At 39.3% G+C, this 23,194-nt stretch overlaps 1 protein-coding gene across 2 annotated transcripts in view; it reads right to left on the reverse strand.

Annotated features, from left to right (window-relative positions):
- EFCAB11 (EF-hand calcium binding domain 11) overlaps positions 1 to 23,194 on the reverse strand; it is a 178,885-nt gene that overhangs the window by 36,038 nt on the left and 119,653 nt on the right. Inside the window, exon 6 of one of the 2 annotated variants that reach the window (XM_061182802.1) lies at positions 2,470 to 2,548. The exons of the other annotated variant lie outside the window; for it this stretch is intronic. Within the exon in view, the coding sequence (XP_061038785.1) occupies positions 2,497 to 2,548 (52 nt within the window). The 3' untranslated portion in view covers positions 2,470 to 2,496. Of the gene's footprint in view, positions 1 to 2,469; positions 2,549 to 23,194 lie in introns of those variants that run through there. 2 annotated transcript variants of the gene reach the window in all.

A 23,194-nucleotide genomic window follows, 5' to 3' on the forward strand; every position in this document is an offset into this window, starting at 1 on the left:
AATGGTACTGGATAGAGTGATAATAATTTTTCATTCTTTTGAAGTAGAGAAAATCCCTACTTCTCTGCCCCAGGGCAAAACCATGTTGCAGTATGTTAGTATAAAATGATTGCAGACTGTAGGGGCCATTATTCTTGTTACTTCTTTTGGTAAAATATACATGACGATTTCATGCTATACAGGACCAAAAGCAGAATGTCGGATCTCTTCTAAGGGATTAGAAATAATCAGTATCACATGTTACTGATTACAGAGTATAAATCATCCCTTCTATTAAATTAGATAATTGAAGATTCTTAATATTGCCTACGTATTTTTTCTCAAGGAATTGGATTAGATAAATGGCCTTTTTTCTTTCCACTCTGAACTGGTATGATTGAACTATAAATCTCATAGGGTGAGTTAAGTGGATAACCTAGAAAAGTAATATTTAGAATAAACTGTTTCTGATATATATATATGTGTGTGTGTGCGTGTGTGTGTGTTTATTCACTTATTGAGATGCTGAATGCTTGTAGAAAAGGAAATCCTTTTGCCTGATTTTCTCAGTAAATAACTTTATTGTAATTCCATTAACTTCTTATTTTTCTTGCTGCCTTTGCCAAAGCTTCCCATCATAAAATGGGCACAGTAAAACCAAGAGGTATTAAAATGGAAAAGTTTATTCATAAGGCTTGGAGTGGCGTTTTTATAATGAATGGAGGAACATCATGTTTATATTTAGAATGAGACATGGTAAAATACTGTCTTCAACTTTTCTTCCTCATCACATATATATATGGTCGTCTCAAGGAGAATGAAGAGGAAATTCACATTTCAGAGCTATAATTTTAAAAGCTAAAATACTGTTTTTCATTGCAGATGGAATTATTCCAAAGAAGGAAGGTTTCACAGCACCCACACTCAAGTCACCATGTGATGGATGAGCAGATGTGGCAGGTGGGTAGAATTAGTGGTGTGCTGAGGAGATGAAGAAAACGTCATTAGGTAAAACATTTCATTGTTTCTGTTTACAGTGTTTAACCCTAAAAGGAGTATACTCTCCTTATGAAACTAGAGTGTGCTGTCTTGGTGTCACCAACATACATTCAGCACTGAAATATTCCACCACCGTCACTCCAACTAGAAATAAACTCTGGGAAGGCAAGAACTTTCTCTTGTTTGCTGCTGTGTCCCCACCTCTTAGCCCATAGCAGGTAATGAATGTTTGCAGAGTGAATGAATTTGTGGCGTAAATGAATCTGGGGAAACAGTGGACAACATTTTGGAATATCTACTGCCTCCCAGGAGGTTTGGGGGGATTAAAGAAAGTATATCATCACTGTTTTTATAGAGTCTAAAATACTAGTCAGAGAAATAATAACACACTGAAGAAGGCACCTAGGAGCCATCACTCAGGGACCAATAAGGAACGGTCAATTGTGGTCTCCATGCCCGACCACATTTTGTAAATACAGACCAGGTACAGAGAGACCAAGTAAGACATGGACTCTGAAAGATGAGGTTGCTTAGTAGAGCAATGGATGGAAGGAACCCCTTGAGTGTCAGGCTGAACAATTTAGAGATGAAGAGCTGGAAACTGGAAACCAAGGCAGAGCACTGGACACATCTGCGTCTAACCTGCCCTGTAGCTGAAGTCCAAGCATTTGAAGCCACTTAACTAACTGCTCTTTTACTGGACATGTGGCTATAGACATAGATATAGATATATGCATATATACACACATACATACAAGCTTATATTTCACAACTGTCTTTTTAAAGGAATGAACAAAGTTTATACAGATGGATGAGAGGAAAATAAATTGCTATGAACAACAATAACTGCTTTCTAGACATGTAAATCCAGTTAAATTAAAGGCTTTTTGGTTTGCTTGGTTTTGAGATGCAAAGGGAGAGCTGGAATTGATTTGGGGAGTACGGACTCAAGAGAGCTGAACTGTTCTGTGTAACTCAGTATGAACAATATAGGACCATCTGGGAGGAAGGAGATGATGAGCAAGATAAGACAGGATGCAGGGAGAAGGGCTACTGAGGGGTAGGGAGGAGGCTGGGATGCTATACGACGGGAATTGGCCCAAGAAAAAGGCCCCAGTGATCAAAGGTCCTTTAATTAACTGCTACGTTTACTGTGTGCTCCGAAGTTGTTCGTGCTGCGTGTTCTAACCTCTCCTTTATCTTCACCAAGGGCTTGACAGGCACACAGTCTAAGGGAGGATGGTGTGGTTGGGGAGTGTGTGCTGAGTTCGGCCCTGGAGATGAGTTCTGTCTGAGCGGGTGCAGTAGGGAGCAAGAAAAGTGGGGTACGGTAAGATGACCCATCAACTGAATTAACTCAGAGAAATGAGAACTCAGAGCCACAGGTCTTCCAGAAATTTGCAAAAACCTAGGAAGTGCTTTAAAATTCCACAGGATGTGGAATGGGAGTTCCAGGCAATACTATCTGGACTTCGAAGGGCAGAAGACCCAGGGTGACAATGGGATACATTGAGAATTTCAGGCAGGACTAGACTCTGGCCATTCAGCTGAATTCCAATAGTTTTCATATCTGTTAAAATACAAACATTTTTTGACTCATCAGTAAGTGGTTATAATTACTTTTATCACCATGAGCTTTAGCATTTGTCTCTTTACATCCTGATTTGTTAAGCAAGATTCTGCTCTCTCCTTTTTTTTTTTTAAACATCTTTATTGGAGTATAATTGCTTTACAATGGTGTGTTAGTTTCTGCTTTATAACAAAGTGAATCAGTTATACATATATATATGTCCCCATATCTCTTCCCTCTTGCATCTCCCTCCCTCCCACCCTCCCTATTCCACCCCTCTAGGTGGTCACAAAGCACCGAGCTGATCTCCCTGTGCTATGCAGCTGCTTCCCACTAGCTATCTATTTTACGTTTGGTAGTGTATATATGTCCATGCCACTCTCTCACTTTGTCACAGCTTACCCTTCCCCCTCCCCATATCCTCAAGTCCATTCTCTAGTAGGTCTGTGTCTTTATTCCCATCTTGTCCCTAGGTTCTTCATGACCATTTTTTTTCTTTTTAGATTCCATATATATGTGTTAGCATACGGTATTTGTTTTTCTCTTTCTGACTTACTTCACTCTGTATGACAGACTCTAGGTCCATCCACCTCACTACAAATAACTCAATTTCGTTTCCTTTTATGGCCGAGTAATATTCCATTGTATACATGTGCCATCTCTTCTTTATCCATTCATCTGTTGATGCACTTAGGTTGCTTCCATGTCCTGGCTACTGTAAATAGAGCTGCGATGAACATTTTGGTACATGACTCTTTTTGAATTATGGTTTTCTCAGGGTATATGCCCAGTAGTGGGATTGCTGGGTCGTATGGTAGTTCTATTTTTAGTTTCTTTTTTTTCTTTTTTTTTTTTTTAAACATCTTTATTGAAGTATAATTGCTTTACAATGGTGTGTTACTTTCTGCTTTATAACAAAGTGAATCAGTTATACATATACATATGTTCCCATATCTCTTCCCTCTTGCATCTCCCTCCCTCCCACCCTCCCTATCCCACCCCTCTAGGTGGTCACAAAGCACCGAGCTGATCTCCCTGTGCTATGCGGCTGCTTCCCACTAGCTATCTATTTTACATTTGGTAGTGTATATATGTCCATGACACTCTCTCACCCTGTCACATCTCACCCCTCCCCCTCCCCATATCCTCAAGTCCATTCTCTAGTAGGTCTGTGTCTTTATTCCCGTCTTGCCACTAGGTTCTTCATGACCTTTTTTTTTTTTTTCCTTAGATTCCATATATATGTGTTAGCATACTGTATTTCTTTTTCTCTTTCTGACTTACTTCACTCTGTATGACAGACTCTAACTCTATCCACCTCATTACAAATATCTCCATTTCATTTCTTTTTATGGCTGAGTAATATTCCATTGTATATATGTGCCACATCTTCTTTATCCATTCATCCGATGATGGACACCTAGGTTGCTTCCATGTCCTGGCTATTGTAAACAGAGCTGCAATGAATATTTTGGTACATGACTCTTTCTGAATTATGGTTTTCTCAGGATATATGCCCAGTAGTGGGATTGCTGGGTCGTATGGTAGTTCTATTTTTAGTTTTTTAAGGAACCTCCATACTGTTCTCCATAGTGGCTGTATCAATTTACATTCCCACCAACAGTGCAAGAGGGTTCCCTTTTCTCCACACACTCTCCAGCACTTATTGTTTGTAGATTTTTTGATGATGGCCATTCTGACTGGTGTGAGATGATATCGCATTATAGTTTTGATTTGCATTTCTCTAATGATTAACGATGTTGAGAATTCTTTCATGTGTTTGTTGGCAATCTGTATATCTTCTTTGGAGAAATGTCTATTTAGGTCTTCTGCCCATTTTTGGATTGGGTTGCTTGTTTTTTTGATATTGAGCTGCATGAGCTGCTTGTAAATTTTGGAGATTAATCCTTCGTCAGTTGCTTCATTTGCAAATATTTTCTCCCATTCTGAGAGTTGTCTTTTCGTCTTGTTTATGGTTTCCTTTGCTGTACAAAAGCTTTTAAGTTTCATTAGGTCCCATTTGTTTATTTTTGTTTTTATTTCCATTTCTCTAGGAGGTGGGTCAAAAAGGATCTTGCTGTGATTTATGTCATAGAGTGTTCTGCCTATGTTTTCCTCTAAGAGTTTGATAGTGTCTGGCCTTACATTTAGGTCTTTAATCCATTTTGAGTTTATTTTTGTGTATGGTGTTAGGGAGTGTTCTAATTTCATGCTTTTACATGTAGCTGTCCAGTTTTCCCAGCACCACTTATTGAAGAGGCTGTCTTTTCTCTACTCTATATTCTTGCCTCCTTTATCAAAGATCACAAGCACTGAAATTGCAACTGTGATTAAAAATCTTCCAACAAACAAAAGCCCAGGACCAGATGGCTTCACAGGCAAATTCTATCAAACATTTAGAGGAGGGCTAACACCCATCCTTCTCAAACTCTCCCAAAATATATCAGAGGGAGGAACACTCCCAAACTCATTCTACGAGGCCACCATCACCCTGATACCAAAACCAGACAAAGATGTCACAAAGAAAGAAAACTACAGGCCAATATCACTGATGAACATAGATGCAAAAATCCTCAACAAAATACTAGCAAACAGAATCCCACAGCACATTAAAAGGATCATACACCATGATCAAGTGGGGTTTATCCCAGGAATGCAAGGATTCTTCAATATACACAAATCAATCAATGTGATACACCATATTAACAAATTGAAGAAGAAAAACCATATGTTCATCTCAATAGATGCAGAGAAAGCTTTCGACAAAATTCAACACCAATTTTTGATAAAAACCCTCCAGAAAGTAGGCATAGAGGGAACTTTCCTCAACATAATAAAGGCCATATATGACAAACCCACAGCCAACATCATCCTCAATGGTGAAAAACTGAAACCATTTCCACTAAGATCAGGAACAAGACAAGGTTGCCCACTCTCACCACTATTATTCAACATAGTTTTGGAAGTTTTAGCCACAGCAATCAGAGAAGAAAAAGAAATAAAAGGAATCCAAATCGGAAAAGAAGAAGTAAAGCTGTCACTGTTTGCAGATGACATGATACTATACATAGAGAATCCTAAAGATGCTACCAGAAAACTACTAGAGCTAATCAACAAATTTGGTAAAGTAGCAGGATACAAAATTAATGCACAGATATCTCTTGCATTCCTATACACTAATGATGAAAAATGTGAAAGTGAAATTAAGAAAACACTCCCATTTACCATTGCAACAAAAAGAATAAAATATCTAGGAATAAACCTAAGGAGACAAAAGACCTGTATGCAGAAAATTATAAGACACTGATGAAAGAAATTAAAGATGATACAAATAGATGGAGAGATATACCATGTTCTTGGATTGGAAGAATCAACATTGTGAAAATGACTATACTACCCAAAGCAATTTACAGATTCAATGCAATCCGTATCAAACTACCACTGGCATTTTTCACAGTACCAGAACAAAAAATTTCACAATTTGTATGGAAACACAAAAGACCCTGAATAGCCAAAGCAATCTTGAGAAAGAAAAACGGAGCTGGAGGAATCAGGCTTCCTGACTTCAGACTATACTACAAAGCTACAGTAATCAAGACAGTATGGTACTGGCACAAAAACAGAAATATAGATCAATGGAACAGGATAGAAAGCCCAGAGATACTCTTTCCTTTTGTGATGTGGTGTGGACTTAGCCCAGACTAGATATGTTCCTGTGACCTAGAGGCTAACTGGCCCCCACCTTGAAGGAGCCAGGGTTTCACACTGTGAATCTTTTTATTAAGCTCAGCACCAGTGCTGCTCTAATATCACATTCTAAAGAAAAACACAGGTTGTTTTTAAATTTTAAAAATACATAAATAGCAAATGTTTCTCACAAGTAGTAAATTTACATCATACCAATTTCTTGTAATGTTTTGAAAATAATTTTTGTTGTAAAATAATTCAAGGTGGGCTTCCCTGGTGGTGCAGTGGTTAAGAATCCTCCTGCCAATGCAGGGGACATGGGTTCGAGCCCTGGTCTGGGAAGATCCCACATGCCGCAGAGCAACTAAGCCTGTGTGCCACAACTACTGAGCCTGCACTCTGGACCCCGTGAGCCACAACTACTGAAGCCTGCGTGCCTAGAGCCCGTGCTCCGCAACAAGAGGAGCCACCACAAGGAGTAGCCCGCGCACTGCAACAAAGAGTAGCCCCCGCTCACTGCAACTAGAGAAAGCCCGTGTGCAGCAACGAAGACCCAATGCAGCCAAAAATAAATAAATAAAAATAAATTTAAAAAAAATAAAAATAAAATAGTAATTCAAGAGTGTCCCATGGCCAGGTCTCCAAAGCCAGATTTCAAATTGGAGTGCGTGCTTTTGCTCAAGTTACTTTAAAAAAAAAAAAAAAAAAGAAGAAGGAAGGAAGGAAAGAAAGAAACAAAGAGAGAGGAATTGAAACAATGGAATATTCTCTATTAAAATGATGTAAAGACTATAAAAGTGACATTTTTAAGTAGAAACAAGAATACAAACTATATGTAACTGCAATCTTATAAACACCTATATTCATTTGGGCAGAAGTTGAAGATTATAGGCTAAACACAAACTTGTCTTATGTATTATTTTGGCTTAAAATGGTCTTTAATATTGATCTCTTTTTCAGTTGAAGGAAGGAATATTTTTTTCTTTTTGGTCTGAATTTTCTAAACAAGTGACCTTATTTATGTATAAATCCTCAACAGCTAGAGCAGGATTTCTCAGTGTCGGTGCTGTCGACATTTTGGGCTGGATCATTCTTTGCTGTGGGAGCTGTCCTGCACACTGTAGGATGTTTCGCAGCATCCTTGGTTTCTACCCACTAGATGCCAGTAGGACTCTCCCCCGGCCCTCCCCGGCTATAACAGTCAAAAATGTCTCCCCTTATTGCCAAGTGTCTCCTGGGGGGACAAAACCATCCCTGATTGAAAACCACTGAGCTAGAGGAGCCAAAGTTGGAGGCAATTCTCTGGAACATTCCAGCTAAATCTATACTTACTAGAAAATTGCTTTAAAGACTTTTTTTTCTTTTTTCTAAACAAGTGATTTCGGGGCAGAGGAGGCACACGTTTCTTGGACGGATTAAGCAGATAATTGCCTCAACACTCTGCCTCGCCGACACTAAGGTTTTGAATGGAGCCCAGAGAAGAAGGCAAGCTCTGCCTTCTTCTGGTGATAACAGAGCCAGTGGCGGGCATATCTGTGTTCGCAGCACATACACTGACAGTCGGCAATTATTTTGAGTCACTGTGATAGTTACACGGGGTGTTGAAAGTTGACGCCGCATTTGATTCACCTGAAACATGAATGAGAAATTAAACGTGGAGGCAAAGATGTAAATGAGAAAAGTTTTCTGAGTGGAATTTTTGGGGCAGGGAAAAGGGAGAAAGGCCCTCTTTCTCTCTGATTCTTTACGGAATAATTTAAAGGAAAGTCAAAACTACCATTATATTAGGGACAAAGCCATCATACTGACTGAACTGTGAGAGTAAAAATTACCCTCCAAGCAAGGAGCCCCTGCTGGGCACGAGAGGACCCGTCAGTTGATGACGCGATACTGACAGTTCCTCCCGCAAGCAGCCTTCTCTTCTGAGGACCCTGCCGGTTCTCCCCACTGGCGTGCTTGCCTCTTTGTTGATGAGAGTCCTGCAGGGCTCGACAGCAATTCAGTTGGTGATGTGTTTATTAATTTTACCTTTTTAGAGACGTGTTGTTATAAAGCAGAAACGAACACACCATTGTAAAGAAATTATACTCCAATAAAGATGTTTAAAAAAAAGAAAGAAAGAAAGAAAGAAAAGCTGTTCAGACACCCAGGAAAGACAGAAGAGCCACGTAGCTGGTTCCTGGTCCTTTGCAGGTTCCTACATGGCTCTGGCAGATGCCTTCTCTTTAGTGTGTGTTGCACCCCCTTCTTGCCCCGCCTCACACACTCGCCACCCATCTTTTGCTCCAGCCTTTGCTGGGGGTGCCTCGCGTCACCAGGTACCTCCCGCTGTTCACCTGCGATTGCCTGGAATCACCTGGGCGGGGCCTCACCCTTACAGTCCGGAAGTATGAAAAAAGGAGTTAACGCCCCATAGGTGACCCTTGACCAATGAGGGGACAGGCGTCAATGGATAACCACTTTCCGTCGGTCCCTCTGAGGTTCTCTCGGCTCATGGGAGGTTCTGGTGGGACTGAGTCGCTCACAGAAGTAACAACCGCGGTAAGAGGTCCTTGCGCCAGTTTGCTTTCATTACCTGTTCCGCTCTTGCACACCAAGGTTGTAGCCCAAACAAGCAACCTGCAGTGCAAGCCCTCATCCAAAGCTCTGCTTTCAGAGAGATCCCAGGCTGACACAGTGAAAAGTTTATTTTGAGAGATGAAGTTCTCACGGGGCATTTAAATTGCCATCATCAACAGCATGTCACATCAGATTCTCATTCAAGTAAAAGGGAACTCACTATTGAAACAGATCAGTTTCTTCTATTTGGAAAATGATTTTTAGAGCAAATTAAATATTCCCTTTAAGAAGAGCTCTGAAGTTTGAAGTTCCAGGCAGTTGAAATGCCAAAGTCAACCAGAAAAAGAGAGCAGCATTCTCTTCATCGTATCATATGCATGTCTTACTTAATACTATCTAGCCTGCCAACAATAAATGGTATTATTAGACTTTAGGTGAGGACAATGTATTCCTCAATATAAGAGACTTCTTCTGCCACTTGGATGCAGAGGTACAGCTATGGACTGGCTGTGGGCAGGTGGCGGAATTGGCCATTTAGGATGAACCGTGGAGGATAAAAGGATGGCCAGGAACAAAGAATGACACAAGCCAGGCAAAACTTTGGCCTCATTAGGATCAGGCTCAGCCTACTAGATGAAAGACACAGTGGATGCTGTCAGCTACTTCCCCAGCATCTATGCCCCCATCCCCTGTGCTACTCAGCAGCTGTGTGATTTGGGTGGATGGGTCCCCACCCCAAGCTCCAGAAGCGGGATCCCACTGGCCTAAGCCAACCGATTTAATCCCACTCTCCTTAGTGTGGTGACTGGTTTAAAGATTCGCTGGTTAATTAGTACATGGCATTCCTCCCCTGACCACTGCTGATGGGTAAAGAGTTGGGTCAACCATAATGAAGCCTGGGAATTTTGTTTGCGAGCTGAGAAAGGAGAAGCTCTTTCAGCTGGGATGCAGAGGTGACACAATATTACAGTGGTCCTTTTCCTACCACAAGAGTACAAAGTCCACAACAGTTCTATGAGCCATTGATCCAAAAATTTTTGCACCTGCTTTTCATTGTCAATTATCAGCCTGAAAATGGAGCTATACAGAGTGAAGGGAAGAATCAGAAAATTTAGAGTGAATTGGAGCCTAATCAACCAAGCCTGAAGCATGCCCAATTTCAAAACTCTTAGTCACCTGATCCAATAAATTCCCTGGGTTGTTAAAGGAAGTATGAAATGGATTTCCTGGTACTTGCAAATAAAAGTGTCCTGACATGCCAGGTATCCCATCTGAAATCTTTTCTAAACCTTATAATATCTGGAACTTGGTAGACATAGAGTAGACACTCATAAATTCAATATTTTTGAAATAATTATTCCATTTTGAAAGAAACCCTAAAATAACTCAGATTTTTCTCTTTAGGTGCTATCTCAAGATTCTGGATTATTCTCCACAGTTCTGCATTCTAAAGAAGTTACTTTCTTGCTGTAATCCAACAAAAATCTTTGTTTACAGTGGCTTAACTGTGATTATGTGCTGAAAGAAGGTATTGATGGGACCGATATGGTTTTTCCCTAAAGAGTGACAGGATAGATTCTCCAGTCCAAGAAAAAGAAAAATGGATGTGAAATGCAGTCACAGCTGGCAAAAGTGATTAACCATAAATAATGACTCACTTTTTCCTATTTACTAGGTTTTTAAAATGAGGAGTCTTATGTAAAGCTAGAGATATTTTAAAAGGAGGAAAGAATGTACTTTCAGTATGCCTGATTATTGACTACTTGCGTGCATGTGGATAAATGCAATCAACATATAGCCCAAAGTCTTATTTCTGGCAAAGAGTTTCATATTCCTTCTCTATCAAGTGTTTTAGCAGAACTGCTAATAAATAGTGACATGATCTTTTTTCTCAGTTTGAATCTCTGGAAGAGAAATTGTGATGGAAGAAAATAGCATGGATCAGACAGCTTTAAGGATAAAGAACAAAAACAAAAGTGAGCCTCTTTGGACTAATCATAAAAAGTCTGGTTCCTGTACTTTTGGGTCACTAGGTCCTCCATTCTCTCCCCACGCCATATCTGTGTAAGAGGCCTACTCTGAATACAACAGGGAGGCAGTGTGATCCACCAGAAAAGGCCTAGGAGTGAGCTTTTGTCTTGGCGAGGCTAGGTGACCCTGGGCAAGTGTCTCAGCAGCTGTGAATCTCAAGCTTCTCACTGGTCAAGCTGCTCGGCTATGGTTGCTAAGATTTGATACAGCTGTACATTTTGATGAATCTATGCTGGATCTTAATCTACAACTAGTGTCTTTGTACCGAAAGTCTAAAAAGGCAAGCCAACCCCCGTTAGCCATTTTTAGCCTTTAAAAAGTAGTTTGAGTCTTTAACCCACAGACAGTTGTAAGGAACTATAAACATATATAAATGTAAATGGGAAAAAAAAATGATCCTACCTACAATAGTATGAAATATGAATGGAGATAAAGCCATTTCTATTTCAAATAAATAATCACTTCAGCTGAGATATCTAGTATCATCTTGAACTTGATTATGAGATAACAGAAATGGGACAGAGATGGCAATCATTTAATCTCTTAAGAACAGCTATTTTGAAGAGCTTTTCACTCTACGCTCAATAGATTTCTAGCAGGTTATGATCTGGCTAGAAAGAAAGCATAATGATGAGGAAAATTATGTTTTCAATAACACATGCTTTTACACTACAAGTTCTTCCACAAAGGAGGCAATAAAATGAACTCTGACCACTTTAACTGATGGCATAATGGCTCCATGAACAGATGTGGCCTCTCTGAAAGCAACAAGTTCATATCCTTGATTGGAGGTTTAGGAATGAGCTGAACTTTCAAGTGTAATGTAAGAAAGATTACATACTTCCAGACAAGAAAGCTGAGTATTAGGGGGTTCAGATGCTTGGAGAGACGGACTAAAAGAATTAAGCTTAATAAGCTTCATTTTGCTAATGCAACAAATAGAGTTGAAGTTGAAATATGAACTATAAACATCGAGCCATTTATAAATGCCCTGTTAATAATGCTGTTAGCCACTGTCAGATAGGAAGCTTGCTCTTTTAAAAAGCATACTTCCTCAGAGTCAGAAAACACCAATTGTCAGATAATGCTTATTTTCCCTAGTAGTATAATGTTTTCGAGTAGAATATATTTTTAATAATATATGATAGGGGGACTGTGGAATTTTTTGTTTGCTTATTTGTGCTTTCCTTTTTTAGAAAACTAGATAAATTGAATCTAAAGTTTATCTGGATAAATATGCCAGAAGAGTATCTTTTTCAAAAAAATAATAATGATATAAAAACAAAATATAAAGCCTCAGTGTGATTATGGCCAAGGAATTAATGAATGAGAACAGCATCCACGTATCCACATACACACACACACACACACACACACAGAGGAATTCAGCAAAGGTCAAAAGAAGCATTTCAAATTGGTGGGGATAAACAGGTTGGTAGGAAAAGGAGCTGGGATCATTGACTATCCATTTATCCATTTGGGAATGGCTGGGGTCTGTTTCCATGGCAGAGCCTGCTATGTGTTCAACAAAACTTATTTCCTTCTCTTCCTGAGAACGTAGCTAAACCACATTTTCCAGCCTCCCTTGCAATTAGACGGGACTGGGAGTTCTGGCAACAGAAGGATAATAATATAATAATATAGAAACAAAGAATATCCATTGCTCCATCTAATTAAAAGCACTCACATTTCAAAGGAGTGTACAGGACCTGACAGTCACCCCAGGGACTGTGGCACAGCCAGATTCTGAAAGATATTCTCATACTGTGTTAGCAGAGACTCACAGTAATCCAAGGGATTAACTCTATATAGCTTGGTAGAGGAACAATATTTTAAAATTCTATCAAGTCAGGGTGTTTTTTTTTTTTTTTTCATTAAATGAGAGTACAGGAATTTATAAAAATTAAGATTTTTAACTGCTTACACTGTAGTTTTAAATAATCCACTTGGGAAAATAAGATTTTACATCTCAGGCCAGTTCTCAATGATATGCATCACTGAGCCAATAGAAAATCTGGCCTTACTTCATAATTACAATAAATTATTTATGTTTTTGTTTACAGCATACTCTCAGCATTTAAAACCTCTGGGTCTGTGGACAATAATAAGCAACATAAAAAATGAATAACACTTCATAATGAAACAATTCCCTCAGATTATCAGAAGTAGCCTATTAATAAACCCCACTGATAATCACAAAGTCACACCAAATGGAATAACCACGAGGGCTTTTTTAGAATTTCAGTCGAAATAGAATTTCAGTGGCAAGAGATGAAAGTTCAGAGGGCATATGGCAAGTGTTTAGAAAATTATGAAATGCAAAGAGAATGAACATGGCCAAACTAATCAAATCCTAGGCTAAGACCAAGGGACTGCAAGTGCAACTGCAGAGGGGATATTTTAGGACTGAAACCTGGAAGGGCTTCTTCACACAACAGCTAGAGAACAGGACTCCTTTTCTATCCCTGAACTAATAATTCCCAAGGTTGGTATGGGGATGGGGGAAGAAGAGGGGATGCACCCCGCTTAATGAGGTCTCACAAAGTACACGACATCCCCCTGTCCCAATCCTGACGGGCCTCTCCCCTCCCGCTCAGCACTGAGAATCACTCTCCAGCGGGGTGACCACAGTGCCGGAAGCTGGCATGACATTTGCCTTCTGAGTGGGTGGGAGGGTTGGTGAGAGTCTTCGGAGGTCTCAGGCTGAGAACAGAAGCTGGCTCAAGGAGGGCTTCAGTAATGCGTAACTCACCAAGGGACATTAGGAGTGTGTTGGGGGGTAGGGGTGGGGCCCTTCTTAGCCTTGGGAAGAAACTGGACTCTCCCATAAACGGCCACAGCAATACCGATTTCAGGGGTTCAAATTACTGGTCCCAACCAGTGTGACGTTTTCTACCCATTATCTAGTCTCTCTTGCCCACAGGCAGGGCCACATCACTGATTACGGAGTATTTCAGCCACTAAAAAAGATCCCGATCATCATTAAAGATACTAAGTGTTGATCTGTGCTGGCTAAGTGAGGTAAAATGTTTGTGCCCTTCTAGTAACAACTCAGTGAGGCTATTTCAGGATATTTACTAAACCAATTAAGTATTTACATTATGCTCAAGCACAGAGGCACAGTCATAGAGTACATAAATATGAGAAGATGAAAACAAGAAAATTTATGTTGGGAAAACTGTTTTTCCAGTTTCCTCGAATTGGGTGCAGAGGACGCACTGACTGTTTGGGAACGAGTTTGCGTTGAGCAGGCATCAGTGGTGACCTCGTGACCACCTGCACACATCTTTTTGCTGTGGTTGAACTAAGGTAACCAGGAAAAGTTCATCACCTCCCCAGGTGTTTTCCTTGTAGGGTGTACAGTCTACGTCTTGGAAAGTGGTGATTAAGGGCTGGAAAGACAATTTAGGAAATCTCCTTCAAAGCCTAAAGACTAAACGAAATGGGTCTATTCCTACAATTTTCCCCCTCAATTAAAATTTTTAGTGCCATGATGATGATGAACCCAAACTACAAATACTTTCTTTAGCCTATGGTGCACATGTGGTAAAGGAGTCCATGTTTTCTCAAATACAGTGATAGTCCATGAATACTGGACCACCTGTGTTATATTATTACTAGTTTTCCTCCTCACTTGACTGTAAACTTGCAGTAGGCAGAGACCACATATATGTTGTTCACTGTGCTGTTCTGAGACGTGACGCAGTGCCTGACACCCACACTGGCATTCAAGAAACATGTGCTGTATATATGAACATGTGAATAGGAAAGTTTGGAAATGGGAGAAAAGAAATATCACTTACCATCCCATGATCTTAAACCAGTTTCTATGATCATTGTGGCACTTTTCTTTCTGATTAGGGTAAGAAATTCTGTATTCTTCTCTTTTAAATGTGCTATAAACATTTCCCCCATTGTTATAGTCTTTATTATTTCCATTTTTAATGGCTGTATATGATTTTATCAAAGGGAATTATAATAATTTACTTATTTGCTGGACTTTTGAAATGCCCCAGTCTTTTTGCTTTTATAGCTGTGTCAATGAACACATTCACTAAAAATGCTTTTTCTGAGAAACAGATTCTTGAGTTCATTTACTTATTCATCAGACACACACAAAGAGCCACTATGGACCAGGTGCATTAGGTTCTGAAGATGTAGGGGTGAGCAGAAAAGAAATAGAGTCCCTTTGCAGCTTTTAGTTCAGCCAGAGAGAGAATTAAATAATTCTACAAGAAAGTAGAAGCACCAGTGTGCTAAGTGCCCTGGAGGAGAGACAGAAGGTGGTGAAGTACAGGGCAGGGACGAATTGCCCAGCAGAGGGGACGGCATGCACAAGGGCCTCATGGCAAGAGATAGCAAGTACATTCAAGGAACTGGGAGAAGCAATGTGGCCAGAGTACAGAGTGGGGATGAGCACGGAGCCCAATGAGGCTGAGGATGAATGGAATGAAACTGCTCAGGACCTGGTGGGCCACTTAAGGATTCTGGTTATAATCCAAAGAGCCATGGGAAGCTGCCAAAGTGCTTCAAGGAGAGGGCTAATGTGCTTAAATATACATTTTGAAAGTTCATCCTTGCTGAGGTAGGCAGAATAACGGCCCTCCAAAGATGTCCATGTCTAATCCCTGGAACGTATGGTTGTGTTCCATGGGAAAAGGGGGATAGGGTTGTAGATGGAATTAAGGCCACTGACCTTAAAATGGGAGATTATCCGAGATTATCCAGGTGGGCCCAATGTAATCTCAAGGATCTTCAAAGGTGGAAGAGGGAAGTAAGTAGAAGACTCAGTAATGAGTCAGAGAGAGATTGGAAGATGCTAAGCTGCTGGCTTTGAAAACGGAGGAAGGTGCCATGAGCCAAGGGATGCAGGTGGCCTCCAGAAGCTGGAAAAGGAGAGGAAATGGATTTTCCCCTAGAGCCTCTAGATGTAATGCAGCCCAGCTGACATCTTGATTTTGGCCCAGGGAGGCCCATTTTGGATTTCTAACCTCTAGTATGGAAAGCTAACAAATGTGTGTTAAGTCACTAAGTCTGGGGTAATTCGTTACAGCAGCCATAGGAAATTAATACAAGGGGGGAGATCTTGAGTTCTGTTTTGGATAGTTAAGTTTCATATGTCCTCAACACAAAGAATATGGACATTTGGAAGTATTCAGCTATTTAGCTACTTTTCTAATAAGTTACATGATCTGTAAAGAAATTTGACTTTTCACGACCCCAGTTTTATCATATATAAAAACAAGTTTTATTTAAGGTCGGTTCTACTTCTAAATCTCTGAGTTTATAAGCTTGAAAAGAAACAAATATGCTTTTCCCTTAGATTCCTGTCAGTACTTGGCAGTCATTCGGGAAAAAGTGATATTAAAAATAGTGGATCTAAACTAAAGGGGGAAAAGATTCCATTAAAAGACGTACCCCATATATAAAATTATCTTTAAATAACTTAATAAGAAATGTGTTGAATTTATATAAAGAAAACTACAAAATTCCATGGAGACATACAAAAGGATATTTTAAAATGTCCATATGTGTGTTCCTGGATGGGAAGACTGAACGTTGTAAAGATGCCAAATTCTTCCCAATTAATTTATAAGTTGAACACAGTTTTCATCGGAACCCCACAGGGAGGTTTTTTGAACTCCACAAAAATGACTCTACCATTCATCTGGAAAATAAACAGGCAGGAAGAGCTGAGAACAATTTGAAAACAAGAAATACCAGGTTTTAGAACATATTATAAGAACTGGGGGGAAAAAGTGTGTCCTTGGTGTAAGAATAAGGGAAGAGAGTAGATCACAGCCTGGAAAGGTCCCCTAGGATGTAAAAGAACTCAATATAGAATATGATAATCAAGACATTATATATAAATAGGGGTTATCTAGCAGATGATAAGGGGAAAACTGGCTTGCAATTTGGAAACAAAAATGTTTAGATCATCACCCCATGCTAAATACCCAACTAAATTCCAAAGCACTAAACAATCTTAAAATTCAAAGCAACCAAGAGAATGGAAGTGGATATTAACCTGGCCTCTAGATGAGGAAAACTTTCTCAGTATAAAAGCAGTGGGAAAAAATTGCAAAGGAAATGATCACAGGTTTGAATATATGAAAACTTAAAGCTTTGCAGATCAAAAAATCATCATAAAATAAAAGGAAAACAGCACACTGGGAATAATAGTTGTGATAAAAATAGAAACAGGGGACTTCCCTGGTGGCACAGTGGTTAAGAATCCACCTGCCAGTGCAGGCGACATGGGTTCGAGCCTTGGTCCTGGAGGATCCCACATGCCGAGGAGCAGCTGGGCCCGTGCGCCACAGCTACTGAGCCTGCGCTCTAGAGCCCACGAGCCACACAACTACTGAGCCTGCGTGCCACAACTACTGAAGCCCGCGCGCCTAGAGCCCGTGCTCCACAACAAGAGAAGCCACCACAATGAGAAACGCGCACACCGCAATGAAGAGTAACCCCCGCTCGCCACAACTAGAGAAAGCCCGGGTGCAACAGCGGAGACCCAAAGCAGCCAAAAAAAAAAAAAAAAAAAAAATAGAAACAGGTAAATATTCTCATCATTGAAAAGAGGTAAATGACATGGATAGATAATTCACAGAAGAGGGAATAGAAAGAGCTAATTAACATGTGAAAATGTTCAATATTACTAGCAATCAGGGAAACAGAACCAAAAATGAGATACTGTTTTCCACCTATTAGATTATCAAAGATTTGAAAAATAAGTAACATTCAATCATCAGTGAGAGCACAGAGGGGTGGGTGCTGCAAGAGGCAGTTACATTTGTTAATTAGGCAATTTGGTAAGAAGAATCAGGAGTCCTAAAAATGAAAAAATAAGTTCATACTACCCAGTATGGTCTTCCCACATCTAGGAACCTCTCCTAAGGAAATAACTTAAAAGTGTGAACAAATATGTTGATTGTAGGGTTATTTATAAAGTGAAAACGGCAAAATGATTGAAAAGCATGGGATCTAAAACTCATTTAACAAAAACACGGAGAGAAACAAGAAAGACTAAATACCGAAATATTAACAACAGTTATCTTTGATTTGCTAGGAATGTGGTTGGTTTTTATTCTCTTTTTCTTACCTTTCTCTATTTCCAAAATATTGTACAAGGAGCATTTGTTACTTTTGTAACCAGATCTCTTCCCCGCCATACACACGCACAAGCGCACCCCGCCCCCCGCCACACAACCACCTCTTCTCTATTTTGCCAGCTTCCCCCTGCATGCAACTGCGAGCTAAGGGAAAATTCATGTTTGATAAAATCATGCTGCGAGCGATGGCCAACAAAGGAAAAACATTTAGCACTTCGAGGGCTTATTTGAGTTTATAAGAAAGGAATGAAAGGAAAGATGTTATGGACAGAACTGTTCAAGAAACAAGTGTGTTCGAAGGAGGGTCCCGGGTGCCGCCGTCTGGGCGCACATTCCTCCGCGGCTGTTTTCTTTCTGTGACTGCATGGTCTGACTATTCGGCACACTTGACACTCTTTAGCAATAAATATATCCCGCGTATGGAAGTTTTACTGAAAACAGCTCCCAGCGGGGAGAGAAAACAAACAGAATCCTTTTCTTAGTTTGAATCAAACCGCAGGGATAAAACGAGTCTGAACTTCGCGCTTGGTGTTCTCATCTCTGGAGGACCGTACAGAACAAACACCCTGAAGTGGGAACGTTTCATGTCTTCTTTTCTTCCCTGTCGTTTCTCTGCACCCCTACCCCTGCCCCCCGCCCCGCCCAGTGAAGTGGGCTGCTGCGATGAGGACTTCAGATCTGCCGCCTGTCAGCCCCACGGGCTCTGGGACCCTGGGATGGAGGCGGGGTCTAACCTGCCCATCATGCTGCCAAATTCCCACCCTCTCCCCAGAATAAGGGCATGTAGGCATTTTTTCTTTTTAGAGACTTTAGAAATCACCCAACCCACTCTTTTTTTTTTTTCCAAACCACTCTTGCCATTTTATGGATGAGGAAATTGAGGCTCAGAAGCATAAAGCAACTTTCCTAAAGTTACCTATCCAGCTAGCAACAAAATTAGGCCAGAAAACCAGGTCTCTTCATTCATAGCACAGTCCCATGCCCAGCTAATAATATAATTCTGTGCTTTCTGAGATCATAAAGACCTTTGTCAGAAATCCACGTGGATCCTATTTTACATAGAAAGAAAAGCCAAGTTGTAGAATACAAACAGCTCAAAGCTACATACACACTGCATGTAGTACTAGAAGCAAGACTCCGGGACTCATTTCCAACTCCTAGACTGTTCTCACTGTATGTGGGAATATGGGATAAACTCTGGGATTAGGATGACTTTGTTGTACAATCAGCCAAGCTTTTCACAGCCGTGCAGAATTACGGGCTGAATAAGACCTGGACCTGGAATGCCCTAGGCCATGACATCACATTGAGTGTCCTCCCTAGAGTGCCACAGAACATTCCACTAATTCAGGGCTGGGAAAAGAAAGCATAAAAACATTTCAAAATGTTAGTGCTTCAAAATTATGCAGTGAGTGTACATTTGAAAATTTTCCATTAAAGTTCTTAATTAGGTTTTTCTCCCACAGATGCTGGGTTGTACTTAAGAGCCCTTGGCAAAATTTGAGTTTAAGAGAAGCACTGGCATCAAAATTAGAGGAATTTCATTATAAAATACTTTTTAATTAATGCTACATAGATAGCTGTAAACTTGAGTTTTGAGCAATGGTGAGGAGATAAACTGTTAGAGGACAGTGAGTGCTCCTGAAGCATCGTGAAGATTAGAGTTTTGACTGATTTGATAGAGCACCTAACTGGAAAAATTAAAATCAAGGGGAAAGTTGAACGAACAGGTTAGAGACAGAGCTGAGACCAGAGAGAACGTGAAGTCTACAGGAGCCTGGGCAACAAGATGAATGAATGCTAAAGCCTCTCAAAATTCAGAGCAAAGGATGAAAAATTTGTGAAGCAAAATGGAAAGTAACCAAAAAGAAACACATTCTTTTTATAATATAGTTAATTTACCCTTCACATACTTTGCTGGCATGCATAATTAGTTGTATATTAGAAGGCTTCAAGGGGAATTCTGTAAAATATAACATACATGCTTGATTTTGAATTTGTGAAAACTAAACAAAAGCCTTAATGATATTGTTCTTAGTGGATATACAGATATTAGTGGCACGTTTCCTAAAAGCAAAGTCAAAACAAAGATACTCTTCATTGTACATGTTATTTAATAAGTTATTAGAAGGTCTTGCCATGGTGATAAGGTAGGAAAAACAAGTAAGAAAAATTAATAGGAAAGGAACTTCACTAATTGCTGAAGTCATGATTATATAACCCAGCAAACTCAAAGGAATCTACTAAGAAGTTTAGAAATAAAATAATTCAAATAAAATAATTTGCCACATAAAACATATTCCAATAACAATAGCATTCCTTTTTAATGATAACAATGATTAATATCTTTGTTTTGAAAACAGATTTCTCTTACAACAAGGACAAAATATATCTGTACTTAATGTACATTTATTGAGGTAACTAACCTAAGGTGGGATATATCAGTCCAATACAAATAAAATTACAAACATTTTGTAGAAGAAAAAATAAACAAAAATACTGTAAACATGGCAATACTTCAAGTTAATTTATATATTTAATACATTTTCAAATAACAGTAGGATAATTTGTTACATAAAAAATTCTAAAAATCATCTCAGAGATTAATTTGGACAATAAAGGGGAACTTGTCTTAGGAAATACCAGATTATGTCATAAAGCAACCCACATTGAAAGTATGCTGCTGACTTCAGAAATCTATGGAACAAAGTAAAGAATTTAGGTATAGGGCATAAGTTATATGGGAATTTAATATATGACAATCTGAGTGCAACAGAAAAGAGAACTTCTGAGGTTATTCCTTAATAATATTAAGGTATATAAACTTAGACTCTTACTGCATATTACAAACCATAATAAAATTATAGTAAAGAAAAATTTAACATGCAATTTCCCAAATTTAGAACAAAACAGAATAATCTGTTTATCCCAAGTGGCCATTTAGATTTACTATTTAAGAAATAGGAGAAATTATAAATAAGTGGCAGCTGGGGTGGGGAGGTAAAACTAAGATAAAAGGTAAATATTGATATGAAAACATTTGTGATAAACATTGCACGTGTTTACGCATCTAAATTATGAGGGAAGCTCCTACAAATCTGTAAGAATAACTCAAATTTTCCAGTTATAAATGGCCAAAAGTTACAAAAGAAAAAATTTTAACTATACCAAATTTAAGTAAATGTTCAACTTGCCAGGTGACTGGAGGGCAATAAAACTGTGATGTAACACTTTATACTTACCAAAATAGCAAACGAATACAACTGATAAAGACCAGAGTTGGCAAGCCCCCAGGGAACATACTATTATTCAACAACAGTGTTTCATACTTTTCCCAAAGTGGTCTGACAAGAGGTAACTAGAACCACACACACACAAAAGATGTTTTTGACCTTTTAATCCTATTTCTGAAGATTTATCCAAAGAAAACACATTTTAAAAACTTCTACTCTTCAAAAGACACTGTTAAGAGACTAAAAGACAAGCCACAGGCTAGAAGAAAACTGTTGCAAAGCATATACCTGATAAAACAACACATAAAGAATTCTCAAAACTCAATAATAAGAAAGTAAACAACATAATAAAAAATGGGCAAAACACTTGAACAGACACTTCACTAAAGAAGATACAGAGATGAAAAATAAGCACATGAAAAGATTTTCAATATCACTGGTCGTCAGGAAAATATGACTGGAAACCACAATGAGATAACCACTGCATACCTTAAAGAATGGCTCAATTTACAAAGACCAAGTGCTGATGAAGATGTAGAGCAACTGGAATTCTCACTCACTGCTGGTGGGAATGAAAATACTTTGGAAAAAGTTGGGCAGTTTCTTAAAAAATTAAACCTACACCTACCATATAATCTAGTCATTCAGTCTACTCCTAGGTGTTTACCCAAAAGAAAAAGCACATATCCATTCAAAGACTTGTACCTGAATGTGCAGAGCAGCTTTGTTAGCAACAGCCAAAACCTGAAAACAACCCAAATGTCCATCGACATGTGAATGGATAAGTCAACTGTTGCACATCAATAAAATGAAATACTACTCAGCAATTAAAAAGGGATAAACTACTGATACACCCTATAACATGAATAAATCTCAAAGTAATTAGACTGAGTAAAAGAAGCCAGACCAAAAAAAGAGTATATATTGTGTGATTCCATTTATATAATATTCTAAAAATGGGAACTAATTTGTAGTGTCAGAAAAGAGTTCAGGGCTTCCCTGGTGGCGCAGTGGTTAAGAATCCTCCTGCCAATGCAGGGGACACAGGTTCAAACCCTGGTCCAGGAAGATCCCACATGCCACGGAGCAACTAAGCCCGTGTGCCACAACTACTGAGCCTGCGCACTAGAGCCCGCGAGCCACAACTACTGAAGCCCACGCGCCACAACTACTGAAGCCTGTGTGCCTAGAGCCCATGCTCCGCAACAAGAGAAGCCACCGCAATGAGAAGCCCGCGCACCGCAACGAAGAGTAGCCCCCGCTCGTCGCAACTAGAGAAAGCCTGCATGCAGCAATGAAGACCCAACGCAGCCAAAAATAAATACATAAATAAATAAAATTTAAAAAGAAAAGAAAAGAAAAGAGTTCAGTAGTTGCCTGTAAAGAGGAAGCAGGAAGATGGGACGGGGTAGGACAGTGGGATTGCAAAGGGTTACAAGGAAACTTTTGATGGTGATAAATATCTTCATTATCTTGACTGTGGTGATAATTCAAGAGTATACGCATCTCAAAAACTATTAAACTGTATACTTTAAATATGTGCAGCTTATTGCATGTCAATTATACTGCAGTATAGATGTTGAAAAATGCTTTAGGTAGAAAATCATCTATACCATCATCTTTTACAATGGCAAAAACCCAGTAGGAAATCCAAGTGTCCCACAAAAGGAATATAGCTCAGTAAATTGCAGCTCATCAATGTACCATAAAGCTTTTCTGTTATTAAATAATATATGTGATGCCATGTAGATATAAACTAATATTTTCTCATAGTAGAATATGAAATGATATACACAACATTACTACAACTATACAAAACCCTGTGATTACATATGGCTGAAGACTGAAAGAGGCCATAGAGAAACCTAACAGCTGTTATTGCAGAGTAATACATTATAGGTATAAATGTAGAGTTGTTGAAGTAAGTTTCTTTCTTTTTTAAAAAAGAATAGTATGTTTGTATTTTAGAGTTTTGTTAACATCTTTCTAAAGCTCTCTCTAAAGTATTCAGGGAGTTCTGC

This window comes from Eubalaena glacialis, chromosome 2, assembly GCF_028564815.1.
Source record: "Eubalaena glacialis isolate mEubGla1 chromosome 2, mEubGla1.1.hap2.+ XY, whole genome shotgun sequence".
NCBI classification, from domain to species: Eukaryota; Metazoa; Chordata; class Mammalia; order Artiodactyla; family Balaenidae; genus Eubalaena; species Eubalaena glacialis.